The sequence below is a fragment of the Cloeon dipterum genome, chromosome 3 (genome assembly GCF_949628265.1).
Source record: "Cloeon dipterum chromosome 3, ieCloDipt1.1, whole genome shotgun sequence".
NCBI classification, from domain to species: Eukaryota; Metazoa; Arthropoda; class Insecta; order Ephemeroptera; family Baetidae; genus Cloeon; species Cloeon dipterum.
The window spans coordinates 24819252-24840077 of record NC_088788.1 but is presented as its reverse complement, the minus strand read 5'-3'; the positions used below and the strand labels follow the sequence as shown (position 1 = coordinate 24840077).

The window sequence follows — 20826 nt, the reverse complement described above, 5'->3', positions numbered from 1 at the left end:
GATGGCTGGCGGCGAGTGCGGGAATTTCGAGTCGAAGTGTGGAAGGAGGAGTCGAGACCCCAGCCGGTCGCACTGAACTCGCATCGCATCAGCCTGAGCCTGAGCCTGGCTGATTCGTTTTCGTTTACTTCGGAGCAAGACTCTGTGCAAGTAAGACTGTTTTGCGCTCTGTGGTTAAACACACTGCTTTGCCCGAATTTTACCTGGGCATTTCAGGGCAACTTTTTTAATAAGGGTCAAGGACAATACACAAGTCAGGTGAAGGATATTTTAGTGGCAACAATCCTTTTGAGTGTATGAGTGAACAGTGCCGGAAAATGTAGTTGTGTGCGACGGAAAGCATGGGCAGCGCGAAGTTTAGTTCCCTCGGATTAACGTTTGTTGTGATCTGTCTGGTTGTTGAAGTTGGCGCCACAAACGCGACTGACAATGGTAAGAAAATTTTCCTTGTTCGCTCCATATAAATTACGAATTCGCAGACTTAAATTTATGATTTTTGTTTCAGTAATTTCACAGAAGTATAATTTATTAATTTTCGTTCATTTCATGAATAATTATGTATTTTCCAAAGGAAAATAAACAGCATTATTTTTCATGTTTGTAAAACAAAATTTTTTATACTGTAGGAATTGTTTTACAAATTAATAATATATTATCTCCCCAATATTTATTTTCACATGTAGGTAGTAGGGCCAACGTTGAAAAACTTATTACACCTAAAACATGCACTGCAGAAATTTATTCAATTTTTGCAACGTGTTATTTATCTCGGGCAGCTTCATTTTTACAAAAATCTATCTTTGACCGGTGTCACCCGTCTCCTAATTCCAAGAGCTCACATTCATCTGAACTATCTATCTCAGCGCGACATGAAATTTCAATTAAATAGAAAAACCGACGGATAATAATTATTAAGGCAGATGGAAATCCGTATCACAGTTTATGAAAAGCAGCCGGGTCGGTAAACCTGTCTTCAGATTTACTAATCTGACGCGCACGGCACTAAACACACGCTCATACTAATTTGTTGACACATGGAGGCTCATTAACTTTTCTTCCAGCGGACCAGGAAACAAACCTCACCCAGTCGAAACCTTTGAATCGAACCGCGAGTTCAGTTTACAAATTTGAATAAACACAAGCACAGCGCCATGTGCAGACCAGGTTGCTCACAGAGGAAATATTTATTCAACCTTGGCAGCTTCAGCTTGGGAGACAAAAGAATAAGAAGTTTTCTGCCCGCGCCTCCGCAGCACGGTCGTTGAAAAGTGGCTCGATAAAAAATAGAATCACGCGGGGATCGCCTTTTGCTTTGCTTCTCCGACCGAATTTTTTTTATTTTGCTCTCCGCTGGCAAGCAATAAGACTACAATATATGTGTATGGAAAGCTGTTGCTGCTCCCCGGCCGACTGGGGAAAAGAATTACAAGCAATCCGCTCGCTCTCTCACACACATGGCCCGCAGCCAATTTGTTCCACCCACCTACCTGAATTGAAAGGGGGTGGCGGCGGGCATCAATGGAACAACGGTGAAAGCAGTTCATCTGCGCCGAGTGTGCGTGTCTGTGCTGTTTGCTCAAGGAGTGCGCACATGTTCGCAAAGTGAAAGTACCAAAAGCAGTACTTTGGTGTGTCGGTGCAATCTGAATGCTGTAATGATCGATATTGAATGCCTTGACCATAAGAGCAGTTTCGACAATGGAGACAGGCGGTCTGCCCTAACTTAGCACAGGTCAACAGTTGGAGAAACTTGTGCGATGACTAATCAACAAGAGAATGATCTCATTGCTAGAAAAATCACACGATGCTTGTACTGTGAGCTGATCTAAAGCCAGGGCTGTCGTAAACATCACGGGACGGGATTTTTCCAATAGCAAATCTGCAGAAAAAAAGCACAATTCTTGTTTTCTAAAACTAGAATAAAATGTCGAGTCCGCAAACTGGAGTAAAAACTCGACCGAGAAGACAAGGACGTAACATAAGAAAAAACTGAGAAAACGAGGGAATTTAAAAACAGGTGCGGCTTTTTTCAACAGTTGAATAACAATAGTGTTATTCCACAAAGGTGAATCATTGCACCTTCACTTTATCCTTACCTCACTTACTTTTTATTTGGTAATTTGCAACAACAGATACATATATAATACTCTTACTGTTCAGCATCAACTTATTAGAAATTTCGTTAGTTTATCAGCTAGCAAAATTTAATTTGAAATGTTGCTTTTTTATCCATCACATAGGTTGTGGGAATCACGGCAAGAAATTTAATTAACAAAAATATTTATTTGTACTCTCTTGTATGCTCTGTTCCCAGCAAAGAATCTAAGAAGGCGGGAATGCATTTTACTCTTTGTGTTCCCAGCAAGGGGAAGGCTGGTATTGGCATTGTTCCTCAGAGAGTGCTACCAAACCAACGCAAATAAATTCTATCTATTAAACCTTTGAAAATGCAGTTTAAGAAAGTCTCACAGATATTTACTTTACTTAACACAACATTCATTCATATCAATTATTGCAACTTTAAGTTTATTCCGTACGGCACATAGACTTGTCTTTTGATTTCCCAAAATACATATTATGGATTACTTTTAGCTGAAAAATTAGTTGGATTCAAATTTTCACTATTGCGACTCTTCAGGATTTTCTCATTGGTGTAAAAGAAAACTATTACAGATAAATAAGAAATGTAACCAGGATATTAAAAATTAAATTATATTCATTAATTCTATACACTTTTAGTGCTAATTGATGCTCTATCTATGGCATAATCGAGTCCCATCGTGATCAACGAGGCTTGCATTGGCTCAGAAACTTACCTAACAACTGAACCAAACAATGAAACAAAATATCTCATGTACGACCTTCATCAATACAATTGATATTGGATACACTCTTCGTTGTTTGAACGAAACAAAAGTAGCAATTGCTTTTTGGGAATCCTCAGCATTGAGCGTTGAAAGAAAAGGATATATAGAATTGTGCTATCAAATGGGATACAATAAATGAATTGTTTATTGTGGCTAGTTTATAGAAGGTTTGAAGGTGCTTTTCAGGGCTTTAAGTTGATCTCGGAGATCCTCGTTGCGAGAAATTTTCATCGCTACTTGATAATTAGTTGGGCTGATTCAGCAAAACTATCTCTTCAAGCAGCGTAATCAACTAATCAAAATTCAAGCGAGATCAACATTTTTTATGTTATAATTTATACAAAAAATAATCATCTAATCGAATGAGAAGTTCCTTTGTAACGTGTTTTGAATATTTTTAATCCACGGTGGAACCCAACATCATTTTCCTGTATTACAAGGGTATGCGGTTCAAGTAGAATTTAATTTTTGATCGGCTCACCATCATAAATTCCCTATACATAATCAAGCGATGAAAAATTATTTTTGAAAAAGTGGGATGTGGGTTTTAATTGAATATAAATGCTGGTGTCAGTTTATAGCAGTACAAGTTGTTAAAAGGCGGTGACGGAGAGGAATTCAGAGCTGCAGGCAACGTGCAGCACCTCTACTCTTAAAGAATTCTCGTCTTTGTCGACGTTTCCGTTTCCTTTTATCGCCCAAGCACGCTGCTTGTATCATACACACCAAGCACTTGTGTATACCATCACACGTTTTTACCCCTTTGTTTCATTAGCGCGTCCTGATAAGCAATAATAAACCAGCTTGCTCGTCGTTTCATTTCCTCTGAACAGCCGCTGTCACAGGCAGGCATTTTTTGTGTTGAAAGTAATACCACACTGCGGCGTCTCAAATCACTTGCGGTTGAGAGATGTCACACGAGAAGGAAGCACAAAAACTGCATTGTTTGATGTTTACTCACCAGGAAATAAATCATGGTGCAATATGAAGAATTGTAGAACTTTCGCAGTTCGGTTAAAATCGTGTGCACAAATATAATTAAGAAGTCTCATCTTTATTTTTTAGTTGCTGTTAACAATCAGAAATAAAAATAACTTTCTGCTGATCAGATTTAATTAATGGTATGATTGTTCGAATTTTTCCCTTCTGTTTTTGACTGAACATGAAATAATTGCTTTTTTATTTTCTGAAAATTTTGATGGTGGATGTTCCCTCTCCTTATAATTTCAGCAAATTTTCATTGCTATTCAGCTTTTGTGTGTACTGGTATATTTCTAACAGCTAAATCGGGTTCAGTGTAAGGAAAATAACAGCAAACAACTGTCCAATGGTTTTTTTTTACAAAATATCCCCCCAATCTCCAAGGTGTCCAGCACGTATTTGTGTTCGTTTCATTAATTATAGTTATTTCTTGGGTCCATTAAAGCAGCGTAATTTTCCTAAGAAACGATCATTTCTGAAGAGCGGTGGATGGCCCCCAGCAGGATATGTCGAGAGACCAATTCGATGGGCATGTACACATGCACGGCAGAGATATTTATTACACTTTTACATAGGGAGATGAATGAATGGTATCAACAAACAATATCTCAAAATATAACGGAGCCGACGAAAGAGATGAAAAGCAACGTGCTCATGTGTTTGAACATTACTTTTATTTGCGTGTGTGCATAGGTGAGCCTCCCGCATCTCTTGAGCGTCTTTTTCAACACACGGAGGAGCCCTGTGCGGTGGTTTTATTTACTCGCGTGAATGGCTTTACAACTCGATCCGCGCCGCATTCGCGTGCACAAACGTTGGATCGGCACGACCGTTCCTCGGATTCGAATATTAACAGGTCATAGCTCCCTCTCAGCTCTTGGGCGAATCGAGTCGGATGCGAATAAATCCACAACACGGCGACGAGCGGTCGTGAAGAAGAGAGAGAAAATAATTTCTTGAATTTAAACATCAAACGAAGTGGAAAGGAGGAAAAAATCCCCTCTAGGCGAACCACCTGATAGGAAACAATCATTTTCGTATATAATTATCCACGGTGATTATGGAGTGCCATCTCCAGCAGGCGGCAAAATCGTCAGTCTGAAAGGACGGCCGCGGCGTATTTCTTGCTATACCTCTCTCTGTGAAATTACTTCACACCTCAGTTAAGCCGAGTGTTGTTTTGTAGCAAATTGAGTCCGGCGTGCCATTGATTTTGTACACGAAATTGCCTTCCCAACGTGACAATGAGCGATTTTTATTGCCGAAGTGAAATTGTTTGAAATGGCCAGTCGCAGTCGTGATAAAATTCGATTTGCCGATTGGGAGAAATTTACGGCATATCAATTTAACGAGCAGCTTTAATTTCTCCACATTGAATGTGCCATAAATTACGCCGTTTCACGTGCTGTGCTAGCTGAGCAGCGAGACTCGTCGCTATTAGTTGCTGCTAGTGGCCAGCTTACTGTTTCTCTTCTTCCAAATGGCACCGGAGAACTGGCCATCAGACGATTATAAATCCACAGAAGTCACTAACCTGAAATCTCGTGAGGAGATCTCTGCAATCTGACAGCTCGCAGATGAAAAGGAACTCGCCGAGTAGTTACTTTTAGGGACTAATTTAGGACTAATGATAACTATTTATATAAAAATGAAGATTAAATAATTGCAACCATTCCAGTCCATCAAAAAATTGCAATCTGATAGGGTTACTTCTTGTGTCTTGGTTCTATAAAGATTTATTACGTGCAATTCAATTTGTGGTGGTGATGATGACAGTCACAAAGACCAAAATCAAAAGCGTCAAATTTTGTTTCCTCAATCAGTGCAATGTTTAAGGTGAAAAAATTCCGTGAAATGACACTCAGAATACAGTTTCAACCTTCAGTGACATGCAAGTCCCATAGTAAATACTTAAATGCTTCCCTCACCAAAGACTTGCCTATAAAAAGAAAATATGAACATTGAAGAAAATTAAAATAATTTTCTATATAGCATCATGAAAGATTGCTCGTTAGCACATGTGCTGTAAAATTAATAATTGAAATACAATACCCCTCGTGCAGATCTGATTGCTCACGAGACGAGAGCAACAAGGCGATGCTGCTCCGAAGCGTATAATAATAAAAAGGCTCTGGTGCATCTTGTACTATCACATCTCGAGCATCTCCAGCATGTGTGCAAGTGCAACACAGAATGCAACTCAGTGGCCGCAGGTAAATGCATCATTCTTGGCCGTGTTCAGCTTTCCCGTAGCGCAAAAATGGATAAGGCGCACTCGAAGGCTGCGTGATCTGTGTTGGCGGCCAAGTGATGCTGCTGCCGAGAGAATTTTAATTTGCATCTGGTGGGAGGAGAGTGCATATAGCAGCGAGAACACTTTACAAGCGAGCCATGCTTATATTTTCTGGCACAGACAGCCACCAGCAGCAGCGCATTTTACATACACGCCGGCAGAATTTCTTTTTCAGTGCAAGAACAAGGACGCCGTTTTTCATATTGTTGTGGGAGAGCAGTGGAAGCTTATTAAATTCATGTACTCGAGGAAGCACGGCATGGAAAGTAAAACGTATAGGTGAAGAATATTACGATTCTCCACCTGCCGTCGTTTTCGGCACGAACAGAGAAAAAAGGACGTGATTTATGGCGGTAAAAGTTTTCCTCCTTTTCTAGGCCATCGTATAGTGTCACATTTATGGAATAGATGATAATCTGGAACACAATTAAAAACGTCTGAAGACACTCTCGCGTGCTTAACAAGAAAAGTGGTTATCTTCAAATTCTTAGGGTGATGAGTACTTTTCCCACAGTTAGCAAAACCGTAAAATATGTGACAACGAACGCAGGTTTGTCTGATTTCTTGAGTTTAACTGTAAAACTGCAAGCTAATGCAAATGCCGAAATCAACATCGGTCGTTTGAATAGGAAAACTAGCCATGCATGCTGAGCATAACGCGAACAGCTACAGTTTGCGGTAGTTTTCCTTTTGTGGAAGAGTGAGACAGTATTGCGACATCATCTGTTGCTTTTAGATGAATGAGAATTTTCCATTCAGATCTTTAAATTAGCGGTGCTATGGCAAACATACAGTTATGAATTCTCGAGACTAATGTTGGCCGCTCAAATTATATAAAATTTAATTCTCTGCTTGCCAAATTTTTATAAGATATTGATAGCCGAGATTTCATATGCATAAATTTCGTCAACTTAAATTATTCCATTGATCCTCAGATTAGAAAGGAAATAAAATGAATTTAAGCATTCATTGTCTTACATCTTGTACTTATGATTATAATTGGGAATTTGAGTTCATTGACAAGCGCTATAAATTGCAACTATCTACATAATATTATCTTAACGAACCATGATAATTTCTGATTTAAAAAGAGCATCTTGAAATTGAGCAGAGCAATCGTTATTGGCCAAACAAGTTTTGCGTTGAACCAACTAAATTGACAAAAATCGGACGGTAGTTTTCTTTGAAAAACAAATAAATATCTTCCACTAACTTCTGTCAAATTTTATTAATTAGAATTTTTAAACTTTTTCATGAAAACATTGAAGATCCACAAAGACTTGGCCCTCGTAAGGGCTCAAAACGTTGAAGGAGGGAAGTGCCGCATACATTATGCTTTTTTTCCTTTTTTCACTTGCGCTTTCAGGAATATGGCCTTCCCCATTAATAAAATGGGTAGATGATCAATACGATACGCGTCATGCTCATTTTGGGGAAGTGTTCATAAAACATGTGTTGCAGTAGGATATATTTAATCATATGTTTCTATGAACTTGGGGATGGGCTATTATTGGTTATTATGTGTGAGCCAACTTTCGTCAGCTCGTTTCAAAAATTGGAGTCAGACTCCTTAATGTGGACCTCTCCACGGAAATCTTTAGTAAAAGGCGAAAGATTTATTCGCTTTGAAGAGATCCCAGAGCATACGTTCTTTTGGTCGTGAGTGAGTGTCCAGCCTAGCGAACCTTAAACGGTTCACGTCGCGCATGTTACTTTTGTTTTAACTCTATTTACTTTATTTTTCGTCAAAACACCTTAAAAAATATTGCCTAGAGTTTCAGTGAGTTTATTGCTATTTATAAATTAATTTATTATAAGAATAAGATGTAATCGTAATTAATATAATCATTTTTACTGTCATTTTGATGATGAGATTTCCATGGAGGGTGATGGGAGGCCTGCTACGCATGCGCGCTTAGGTTCTCGCTCGGCCGGCTCTCCTTCGTCAGCGGCGTTAGCGTTTGCTTTGATAAAGGATAAAGATGTGATATTTTGAGCGTAGTTTACACATCTTTCTAAATTCAAAACATGCAGAACAGTGGGGCAAGTAGTTAAACAAACAAAAGTTTATTTAATTTAAAATTAAAGATTATTGAAACAAATTTTTATCATAGGCTTTTCATACTAAGCGAAATTATCGAAATTATATATAATGGAAAATGTGCTAATCTATACATACTGTAAGTAAAAAATCACAAATGGTTCAAATTGTTCAAAATCTGAAGATGGAGATAATTTATCAATGATCTGAATGTTCTGATCTCATACTTTTTACAAGTTAAGTTAGCCAAAGATTATCAACAAACAAACTTAACTTAACAGTTAAAAACAAGTACGCAGGTAGTAAATAATATAAATTTAGTTTTTGTATGCTAAAGCCACAGCGCTATAAGTTTAAAGATTTGAGATCTAGCATTGAGCATATTTTTAAGCTACGATTTTGATGTGAGTTATCCTGTGTAATATATTAAACCTAGAGGGGTGGGTAGGAAAATTCCATGCGGGAAATGAATGCTTGATATAAGCGCAGTTAGGGCCTCTGAACCCTTTTTTACCTCACTCTGTTATTATGTCACAGTATCGTGGTTTGTTTTTTGATTGGGAGATTGAGGTGAAATATTGTGAGAATCATCGTAAAGGCTATGTTGCATACTAACGAGACTGAAAGTAGTGTATTATTTTGAAAGACATGCACGTACCATAAAAGAAAACGTTATTTTCCCAGTACGAGAGGCTTGATTGTAATTAAGTAGGAATCCCCTCTTATTATGTTCTTTTGAGTCGTAAAGGAGACAAAAATTACTCCTAAAAGATCATAATATATTATATCTGAAGGCGGACGGCGTTGAAAAGAATTCGCCCAGCAGCAAGAGCATCTGGCTTCTTTATGTCAAATGTGCGTTTTCAGGAGCAGCGTCTGCTCTCTGCTCACAAAAGACACACAACATCCTCGTTCTTTGACCCTCGGCTCTGAGATCGTGAGAGATCTGCAGTCAGTCCTTTTAAAATCTGTTCAGCTGGTCATCAGCACGAACGGATGACAATACAACTCATGCAGCGTGCCTGCGAAACTCATCACGCACTGCTCTTAACACCCGATAAGTAACAATGAAACCAGACAACAGCGGATGAAGAAATCGTTGGCCAGAGAAATAGAGAGAGATGAGCTTTCAAATTGGGCAGCCAAATTTCCGCGAAGATTACAACTAACATTAATTTAGTTTTAGGGTAGAAATAACATTGTACTGTGACGAAAAATAATTTAATATGTAAACAGATTTTGAATTGTTTTTTAAGCTTTCATCTGCAACCAGCTGAAATGAATATTGGCTTATTTTAGTATAGTTTAAAAGACATGTAAAATCCCTTGTTTAAAAGAACAATTGCTCAGATCAAATTTACTAATAAACCAAGAATTGTGCTTTGCCCAGACAACAGGAAAGTAAAGAAATTAATGACATAGTGTATTATTCAGGAAACCATATTTTTTTATTCTGAAAAATTTAGTTACACTACAAAATTCATGACGATTGCAACATCTTGTTTTGTGGTTAGTTATACAGTGCCACTCTATTTTCTTTGCAATAATTTGTTTCAAAAAACCATTAGACAAGTTCAAAGTCGGCCGACATAAATAGGTGGCACTAAGCATTGCTGCTCTGCTCCCGAGATTTAAAAGAGACAATGAGCGTCGAAGACTTTCGAGGTAGCACATCCGCACTTGAACCAAGTAAAAATATACGCCCGCGCGTTAAAAAAGCACTTTCTTCGTCTTGTGTATTTGTTTTTATTTTCTATTCTTGCTGGAACAAATTGCTGCTCATCAAGGAGTGTTCTGCTGGGGGATCTGGCGGCGGTAATCTCTCTGGCGCGGTGTAAAAATAAAATGTGAAGCACACGCGGCGTTTGTAAACAGCATCACGAGAGTGCACGTTTCGGCCTTTTACCGCGCGCAGTGAGAGATGATTGTTAATGGCCTTTCGATTGAACTGATTGGGGCCGTTTATACGTTTCAAAAAGAAAGATTAATCTGTTCCAAGGTGTGAATGTGTGGAGCACGTATGAGCGCGATTTCCCACTGCCTGCTGACCGACCAAATTGCGCAACAACAAACAGCTAGCTCTCCACGAACTGATCAAAAGAATGCGTTCATTTCACATTGCTTAGTTATTGTAATGAATATGAATGATTTACTTTTTTCTCGGTCTGATTTTCTTGAATCGCGTGGTTGAGGTTGCTTAACGATTTGCATAATAAAGCTCCGCAAAACGCAAGGTTTATTATTTGTTTGCAAAATTTTACTGCCTCTACATGCTTGATGGTGATTTGAATTCTTTCAAGTGGAACCACTTTTCCGTTACACGCCCATTTGTTCAAGGATCGTTTTGCGCATAAATATGAGGAAGTGCGAGAGATTGCATATTGATGAATTGTCTGTTGTTTCAATTTTCATGCTCAGACCTTTCTAAATTCGCCTCATGCTCTCCTCTCTCCACGTAACTTCCAATTTAGATTATGTGGCACGCATAGCAGGAATTTTTTACGTTTTTTTTTTTAAAATCGTTTAGATAATTTTTCTAAAAATTTAGCCACTGCAAGGTGCGTGTTTTCACTTTATTATTATTTCTAAATGTTATCATTTATATTTAAAATATTTTTCCGGAGTTAAAAGAGCATTTTTACATGAAAAACATTGTCCAAAATTTTTAAATTGGTTCCTTTTTTAATCATACTTATATTATTCTTCAGTCGTGGTAGAAAATAATTTAAATCGTTGTTAAAAGCAGATAAATTTGTTAGTGAAGATATCTCGCTTGAAATATTGGAGGAAAATCACCTTGCTGCATATGCACGTTTAGCCCAAAAGACAGTTCAATTTAACATGCACGAAGGGCAACCTTCAAGTAGTGCCCGAGATGGAAAAGCGTGCCGCCGAATTCGCAACAAGGTGACTAATTCACTGAAAGCTTTCATTGTTTTGCTGCGGTCGTGCATCTGGCTCCTCTCAGTACCGCACGAGCACAAAACACAGCACACAGCTCCGTTGTGTTGCGCTCGCTCTGTGTGCTTGATTGAATTTGGAACAGGCCAGACGTTTTGTTTTCGCGAGCTGGCGTTCAGCGCGACATGCAACAAAAGCCGGCGTGTCTTGTTTGGTAAATAGCCTTTTCAGCCGTTTCAATAGGTATACACGGAGCAAAATAAAGAGGTAGATGGTTGGTCACTGCGAGCGCGGCTGGCCTGACGTCACAATAACGGTGTGCCCACAGCAGTTTCTGCGCTCATCCTGTGGATCAATCTGTTCAGCACTTGATGTTTGTTGCTGGTATCGCTGCTTTTATTGGGTGTGTTTCGTGGATAATTTTACACCGCAGGAATCTAAAGGCTCGTTATTGCAGGAACGCGTTTCCTGTCGGCAATTGGCGAATGATACTTTTGCGGTGTAATGAGCAAGCAGGGAATATAAAGTTCGCTCATTCAAAGAGCAGCGCAAGTCAGGCATGAATTATAACGCATGGAATGTTAATATGCGGTGAATGATCAAGCTCACATGGAAGGACAAGTTTGCTTTCAAGATAAATTTGAAGCGAACAGATTCCACTCTTTGTCTGCCACCATGAAATTGTGCAATGAGCAATTAATATTCCCTTTAAAATAAAAAATACTTGCGAACGTCATTCACGAGAATTTCATAACAAAATCCAGATTAAACACTTGATCTTCAATTGAAAATAGTAGAGAATAATATGATAACAAAGGAAATTAAATAACAAGTAGTGAATGGCTGTGCTCTGTGCGTGGATCTTAAACAGGATATACAGCCAAAAGTGTACGTAGCTGAAAAGGAATAATTTATCGCATGTGTTCATCACTAAAATTATATTTTTAGGCTCTTTATTTCTTCCTTAAGTACAAAACTTGAAATTTTATAGGCACTGTTTACCGTGAATTACCAAGACTTGCCTCAATGCGCGAGATTGAATGATCGATTAAACCCATAATATTTCAGTCAAATCATTGAGTTTCAATGCCATTTTACGGTTGCTTCCTTTCTTTTCGGCGTTACAAATCGTCCATATTGCTCTATATTCCTACAAAAGCGTCATCCGAGACTTGTCCTCTCGCCTCCTCCTAGCTATTATCAATTTACTCAATTTTCCACGCTCCTCTTTTCACCACGCCAGGCTCCGATGAAACTAATTTAAACCCAGCAGCCGGCCTTCGTTCTACTTTGTCACAAATTCCTCCTTCTTACCATAAAGAACCGAAGAATCGCTCGGTGCGAAATTTGAGCCTCCGTGCAGATCGTTTTCAGTCAGCTCTCTCGCAAGCGGCTCTGCATCCGGCCATAAAGTCGTGGCTTTTAATGATATTATTGTGCCCCCCAGCAGCCAGTCTCTTTATGTACACGACACACTCGCGAAGAATACAAAGTAAATGCAGCCATGAATATGCAAATCGGCGAGTCACGCGGATCAAAAAGTGCGAAAAGGACGCGCAGCTGCCGATTCAATTTGCGGCTCTGGCTTTGTCCTCGCCTAATTGCAAGGCTACTTTGCACAATTAGGTAGCCAGCTCGTGATATTATTGCTCAGGTCTACCGGTGTGTATACGGCGCTTTTGTTCTTGCAAAACTTGAGCACTCTCCCACGCTCGGCAAACTAATTACGGCGTCGGGCATTTTGCTCCGTATTATTGAAACTGGGTTATTTGAGTGACTTGCGTGTACGCGAGGCAGCTGAGCTGAACTTTACAGCAGTTGAACAACTTATTTAATATTGTTGTTGCCGATTGTGCAACGCGTGCGAGCTTAAGAGACCAATTATGAAATTTCTGATCAATTTTTACCCGTGCGTTCTTGATGATAATAATAATAATAATAAAGCATTGTGTTCACTTTCTCCGCCCTCAAGTCACTCCTATATATATACCGGATCAAGGTGTGTGTGTGGCGAAACTCTTTTGTGATTTAAGTGCAACGTTAAATATGATAATAGTTATGAAATCGTACGAAAATATATCAGAAATGATATTTTGCTCTGAATTTTCTCATAAAATACTTTATATAGGGTATTTTGAGAATAGTGTCACAATATTTGCGGGTCTTTCAGGCCGACAAAGCTCGTTTTTGTGCAAATTATATTGTAATTTAAAATATACGCTTTGAAGGAAGTTCAAAGTTCTTCCAAGTGAGTCAGTCGTGAAAACCACAGGAAATTACTCTCAACTGGATATCATGCTTCTTCCGTTATCGAAGTTGCTTCATTGTCTTGAACTCCTTTTATGCAAACAGGCATTTAGAATGCAGTTTTCTCCGCATCAAATGAATACCACGTACTAGCTGCAGCCAGCTGAAAAACAAAGCACGGACACCCGTGCGTTCTGCAGCGCGAAATTGGAGCGAATGTTTTTCAGCATTGGGAATGAGCAGCTGAGCATGCACCTTTTTGCTGTTTGCAGATCACCTTTCATTTGAGCAGTAACCCCAGCTGCGGTAACGGGACCTGCCCGTGTTATTTATCTTGGCAGTTTTAACGCCTACAATTCGCAACTCTTCTGCTGGTGTCTGCCAACGAGCTGCTGACTAATTATTTAAGAGAAGATCGCGGCTCGCATACAAATGTGGGAATTATGCGATGCTCGTCATTCTATTGCTGCTGCGAGGCCAATAATCTAACTTCACATTACCTACTACATGAAGAAGGGTTCGACCTAAAAACGAACCTATGTGGCAAAAATTGCCTTTTTTCACGAGAAACTCAAATTGCACTTTGAATACTCATCATCATGGTGAATGACTCCTTAGTTCGAGAAAATTATCCTTCATCATGGTTCTCATTATTCCAGCTCTTCTGCTGCCTTGAAATTCATATCCTGTATTAGCATTCCACACTTTTTGCTGTTTACAATTTTGAAATCACGCATATTTTCTCGGGCTGTGCAGCCTGGAATGTTGTTTTATTCAAATTTTGAAGGCAACAGTTTTACGTAGCTGTTGAGCACTACCGTCACGCTATAAAATATGCAAACTAGCTCTAATGGGTTGCACGCCGCGAAAGGTCGAAACTGTATACGACCATCAATTTTGCGTTGAGCTGATTTACGACAAGAAATCTGGTGCTTTGTGTTTTAATTTCTCGAGTCGCGCTATCAATGCAGCACATCTGCCTCTAGTAATATAGTCGAGAGCGTAGGGCGTTGTTATCTGATGCACTTTATCGCAATTTCATGGAAAGTGAAACCTAGTTTCGTGCACTCGTTAAAGTCGCTGTGGCTCAGCCATCGACGAGAGCTCTCGTTCTGATCGCAAAATCGTGTATTGATGCACGCGCAGTGCGTGCGTATATAATTAGTTCAGCGCTTGAAACAATAATTTCCTTGCACATAGAAAGTGGTACGCACATATTAAGAAAATGATTATGTACCTGGCGACAGCAGGATGAGCAATTTTTGTTAAAAGAAATGAAATGAAAAAGCGCGCAGAGGAAAATTCCCATCTCATTAGGAACTCGAGAAAGTGTGGTTCTTCTGATGTGTGAAAGAGCATGATTTTTATAAAGTGTGCAGGAGAAGAATCTGATAACTTTATTTATGAGAAGTGTGCTCCGTGGCTTCTCCTTAAAAGTTTTTAATGTTAAAAACCTGACAAAACATATTTTTCTCAGAATTCATAGCTTGAATTTGCTGATGGCTGAAAAGGTGGGGCATCACAATAGCATTGTTTATTCACAAAATGGGACAAATTTTGCCATCAGTATAGTTTTATTATACTTCTTTTGGAAGAAACAAAAAAATGACACACTCTGTTGTTGAATAATTTAATTGTTATTTTCCCATATTTAGCATGATCCCCATTTTAGTTAGTGTACATTATAAGTATGCCAATATCTTGTTTCAGTGCGGCACGAGTTGACCCCCGCTAAGCCGGACAGAGCGAACCTGACGACGTTCCAAGGGCCACCCCGAAGCGGGCAGCGGAGTCTCGGGTCGTGCTCGCCGGAATGCCTGCGGTGCGAGGTGGAAGGCTGCTTCAAGTGCACCGGGGTCATCGTCCACGGGAGCCGCGAGTGCAGGGTCGAGTGCCCCCCGGGTTACCGTCAGCAGTGGTCTTCGCGGGTCGACTACATGGGCCTCATGTGCACTGGTGCGTCCCATGCATGTTACTGTTACATTCTCCTCGAGTCAAATCGCGTGAACCTCAGCCGGCGATTTGTTTACTTGCATGAGCTAGTGTGCATTCATCTCAGAAATGAATGCATCATTGGGCAATGTGCACTTGCGGTTTGCATTGTTTTGATCTGCATCTTAGTTAGCATGATGCGCACGATAAACTGGAGAAGTTATTTATTTATACTCCAATGTTTCCTATGTAACGACCCCATTGTTTTGAATTGATTCTTCAACTCTGAGGTGCAATCTGATCTAAATTTCCTTGACCAGTATCTATTGAGTCTGAGGAACATTTAAAAGGGGTATTAAAGAAGGGCTTAATGTATTTTAAAAATCAAGCTGATTGTGAGAGGAAAGCATTAGCACTAATCAATTCATCCCAAAGTAAAATAATCTGAAAAGCAGTTTGTGATAGTAATTCTTAAATTAAATTATTTATGTTTGTTCCATTATTTTTTTCCTTATTTTTAACTGAAAATAGCTTTTGTGAAGGTGAGCAAAATCAACCATGTTCTTTTGAAACAATATCATTAAATGAAATTAAATTTTACTTCATAATCCTGAATTTATGTAAATACTTGAAAATATTGCAAATTATGCACCAAGGTACTAAAATAAGCTATATTACTAATTGCTGAGCGAAATATATGCAATGCAATGAATTTATTTCACAAATCAGAAAGTGCAAAATTATGCACGCAAGGTAACTCGAAATACCAGTTTGTGTAATACTATCTCACTTTCAAATTTGTTCCAAACCAAACGCTGATCTTAGATTTTACTCATTAACTCCTAACTTTGTATGGAACAGAATACAAGACTCACCAGCTATGGTTGTGCTCACGAGTGGCATGGATTTTCAAAAATAATAATAATAACGTGTAAACGAACATGCGCCACGCACGCAGACACAACACATGTTTAAAAATTCTCCACAGGGAGTGTTCCTTTCCTCTCGCCCATGCAGTTTGGAAATAAAGCACGCGCGCGCGGGCCGACCAGCCTTGTAGTGCTTTCAAGAGAAATGGCCTTCTCGTACCTATAGTAAAAGCCCAACCCTTGAAAGTAGCATGTGCTCGCTGTAAACCTCTAGCAGGCACTGATAGTCTAAATTTGGACACAGCGCATTCCAGCTCTGCTTTTCACAATTGAGAAGGCTGGTTAGGCACGTAAATTGTCCTTATCTTAAGCTACTGTAAAACGCGCATGAAGTTATTTTAAGAGATATAATATCTTGTTTATTTGCTTGACTCAACTCGTATTTGACAAACAAATGATTTTATTTTAAGACAGGTGAAATTTTAATAGACGCACTAGGCGTACAATACTAAAATTATTGCACTTACAGTTTCAAGTTTTTCTCAGTTTTGAAGTTATCTTAGTGTAATTCTTCTTGCACTAAACTGTATATTTTTCACAAAACTCTCCACAAATTTTTTTATTTAAATGTGAAATTTTAACCTATTTACTAATTTAAAGTTCGTGCAATTCAAAATAATTTCAATTGGAGTTAAATTTTTGAACCATTAACTGTTTGTGAAAATCTAATAAATCTCATAATATTAAAGCTTGAGCCCTTTACTTGATTTTGAGGCTGATATAATATATCCTATTCTATGAAATTTAGTGGGTATAGAAATTGAATTGTTGTTTATTTTTTTTAACTTTGGGGCTAAGTTTGGGCATCATAGCAATTTTCTTGAACTATAAGAGGACACACATAATAAAAAATTGAGTGGCCTCTTTGTGCAATGAAGAAGTTGCCTCATATCCTAATTATAAACAGACCTCGAGCAGCTTGATGAAACGTTTGCAATTAATTCTTCCATTTAGCCAGCCAAAAAAGTGGCGTGGGCGCACTGAATTACAAACTACAAAGCGTGCAGTCGGTATTTGTGGCTAATGGACGGCAGAAAAGCTTGGCGCACTCAATTATCTTTTATCAAACTCTAAAGAAATTCGTAAAAAGTGAAAGTAATGCCGAGCCCTGTTCCGTTTAAAGCGAGTGTCCGCCCATAGCAAAAGCTCAAATTTGCAGACGGCGTGACTCATTCATTGCATGCATTTGCGATTCTTCTCATTCGTTCCGTTTTTCTCTTCTCGCAGAGAGCAACATGGTCGGTGCGGGATGGCTAGGTGGCCTGGTGACAGGCGGCCAGGAGCTGACGGTGCTCATCGGCGTAGCGTGCGGCTCCCTGCTCTGCGTACTGGTCCTGGTGGCCGCCTGTGCCTTCATCTCGTACCGGCGGGCCAAAATAAGGCGACCGCCGCCTTTGCATGCCATCAGGAGCAGATTCGACGCTGCCGCTGCAGCCCAACCAGCCAGTCAGCAACAGTGGCTCACGCCCCAAGGTGAGTCACATTTCATTATTTCATGTGAAACAAGAAATCAGGCACTTTTTATGACAATATTTACCGGTTTAATATAATGTCAGATTTGCTCCATTGGGTACAATGTCATCGGAGATCAAAAATCACACATTGTTAAAAGTTGTTTTTGCAAATTAAAGCAAATATAGTTTCATATAAAATATTTTAGAAATTGCGTAATCGGTTGAAACCTTCAAAAGTGGGTGCAAATGAAAACGTGAAGAACAAGTTTCAAGTATAAAAGCTTGGAGAGCTACTTTTTAATTCTCCCAGCACACTGTACCACCTGCGATACTGTAGCTTAATTTTGTCCATTACTCGTTGCACTCTATCAACTCTTAGCTGCTAATATAATTTTGTATTGTTCTACCAAACAGAACACAGCTGTTGTTAGTTGGAAGAGTGGCGATAATTAGTCTGGTTTCTCACTGACGCCTTTCGCGATGAGGTGCAAGAAAATCACCAGCTATAAGCACTTAAAATACAGTTTTTGCTACCCACCAACGCGCTCCTGTCCAAGCCGCACTGGAAAATCATAATTTGCGGAGATTTGCTTGAGGAAACGTGAAGGCAAAGAGAAAACCGCAAGGCGTTAATATTTGCATTTACTTTTAGAAAGACAGCGGCGCGTATCAGAGCTTCGAGACGCTTATTCTTTTTACTTCGGGAAAACAACTTGTGTTGCCCACATGCATTTTGCTCTCACACCTACAATTTTATTCGAAAACTCAACCACGCCGATGCTAAACTGACGAAATGGCTATTTTCAGAAATACAACTGCGCAAGGAATTCGCCAAACAAGTGTCCGTTCTGCGACCAGAGGCGCCGGTTTTTCTCGCCATGCTGAACGACACGCGGCGCAAAGTGCGTGAAATGTTCCGTCCCAACGGCACCGACTCCAGGTCGAAAGCATACAGGTGAGCAATTAATTGTTCGAAGCACCTTCGCAAACCAAGGGAATGTGCTTAGATATTTTTAAAACTTTACCTAGCATCTAATCATGATCAAGGGAAAATGAAATATATTTCTCAACGAATAAATTGATAAAGCCACTAAAAATAATGGTGATGGGAAAACCAAATAATACATAAAGATGATAAAGAACGGTATTTATGAAGAAATCAAAAAGTTTATTTTTCTTTTGTGTATACTAAAAATGTTTCAAACTACGTTGAGTTTAAAAATGCCGGAAATACTCAATGAGAAAAAGGATATTAAAGCAGCAAAATTATAATAATAAATAATAATAAATAAATTATAATAATAAAAGTATAATTACAGGACGGTGCTGAGAGATCTGACTCGCATTTTAACGCTCTTGAACCGGCACGAAACGCGGCTGGGTCCGCCACCTCCAGACTGGGACACTTTATTAGACTGGGCGGAACGCTCTCTGAGAAGGTATAAAAAGAGCATCAACAACGAAGGGGTTGGAAGTGCTTGCAGCTCCGGCGCCACATCTTCCTCCGCCTCATCAACGCCTACCTCAAGTCACGCACTCAATCAGCACCATGTAAGACTGGCTATATTTCTAGCCTTTATGTATCTTCGCATCCACTTTTAATTTTTGGCCGAAGAAAAAATCAGCACAAATTATGAAAGGAGGATTTCCTAAATAAAGAGGACGGAAAAAATAGCAGTTACCTTGTTGATCATTAATCACAAAGGCACATTAATTTTAACTAATCCAAAAAAGCTTTTCAAATGAACACTTTCACTGAAATATAATTGTGACAGACCTTATTGAAATAAACTAACGAGATTAATTATATTTCAGCTAAATTATGAAGCCCATGACGAAGAGAATTTGACAGACAATGATGAAACAAAAGGTTGTGAGTCAATTGAAATACCAGCCCTGCTACAAAGTGCTTCAGAGTGGTCACAAAATTCGCTGTATTACTATGAAAGCTACTACCCCCTGGGCTTCAGACCTCAAGATGAAATCACCACTGAATTATGAACCACGCGGGAAATAAATCCCATGCAGTGTTGTGCCTTTCAGCCAAAGCTCACACCGGGACGATTGTGCCAATGTGAATTTAAATCTGTGCAAATACTGCGAATTTCTCATGTTGTGTTTTTTCTGTACTGATCACGAGACTATCTCCCAGACCATGTCTAACCCATACAAGCCAAATGTATTATGGAAAATACCCCAGCAAGGACTTGTTTCACATCTAGTCACCCCCAAAAACGATTCACTCACTATCTCAAGTTATAGTTAATGTGCAGGGCAAATAAATTCAGGTGCTATTTTTCTGCCCTTGCTAACTTTTGTTCCCCGTTCCATTGAAATAAGCTTTTGGCACTGTCAATTAAAATGATATATATTATGTGTACAGTATTTTATAACTAGCATGCAGCTAAGTGTCATGATGTGTTATATCTGAAAAATAAATACCAGCATACGGTAAAACTAATTTTATTCTTTAAAGCTTATCGGCGAATTGTAAATTTTCTCGATTTGTTTAAGATGTGAAATGGTTGAATGCAATAATTGGAGGTGCATAAATAAATAATCTAAAATGAATCCTTTTATTTTGTTAGAAATATAAATTTAATTTGAGTTTATTATTCATTTTATTGGACACCATCGGATCGGTGTACAACTAACAAGTCAATCACAAATTTATTATAACGGAATGCTTGAGATAAAGTTAAAGGTTTAATTTAAATTTAATTTGAGTTTATATATATATATATATTAATATGGTAAAAATTTCTAAAATTATTATTGGCAAAATTTTAAATTTTTATGATAATTATTTTGAAAGAGCTATAATCGAATGTACCAGCGGGTATTTTAATATTAACACGAATTTTTTCCTTTAGAAGGATCCCATAAAAATAAACAACAGACAGGATAAATGGCTTTAAACGTTTAATGTCAAGTGTTGAATCTTTCACTATTCCTAATTTTTCCATAGTTTTAATAATTTATGATTTTTACTTTTCGCACTGTACAGGTCTACAGGATTAATTTTTTAGATTTGTCTCAAATACATTATATTATTTAATTATATGTATTATATTATTTATAACATGCGGCCGTACGTGTTTAAATTAAATAGTGCGAAATATAGAGATGACGTCAATAAAAATTTTAATTAATTTATTCAGCATAAAAACACGAATCACGA

General features: G+C 38.7%; 1 protein-coding gene and 1 non-coding gene across 2 annotated transcripts; one reads left to right on the top strand and one right to left on the bottom strand.

Moving 5' to 3' along the window:
• Positions 1-98: 98 nt before the first annotated feature.
• On the top strand, positions 99-20216 carry T48 (FU domain-containing protein T48). Its single transcript, XM_065482986.1, has 6 exons — positions 99-432; positions 15041-15286; positions 17419-17664; positions 18453-18600; positions 18965-19196; positions 19461-20216. Exons 1-6 carry the CDS (start codon positions 342-344, stop codon positions 19644-19646), a joined length of 1149 nt encoding a protein of 382 aa, XP_065339058.1. The 5' UTR covers positions 99-341; the 3' UTR covers positions 19647-20216.
• LOC135941580 (U5 spliceosomal RNA) lies at positions 7669-7786 on the bottom strand. Its single transcript, XR_010574996.1, has one exon. It is a non-coding gene; the product is annotated as a U5 spliceosomal RNA (small nuclear RNA).
• Positions 20217-20826: the final 610 nt, after the last annotated feature.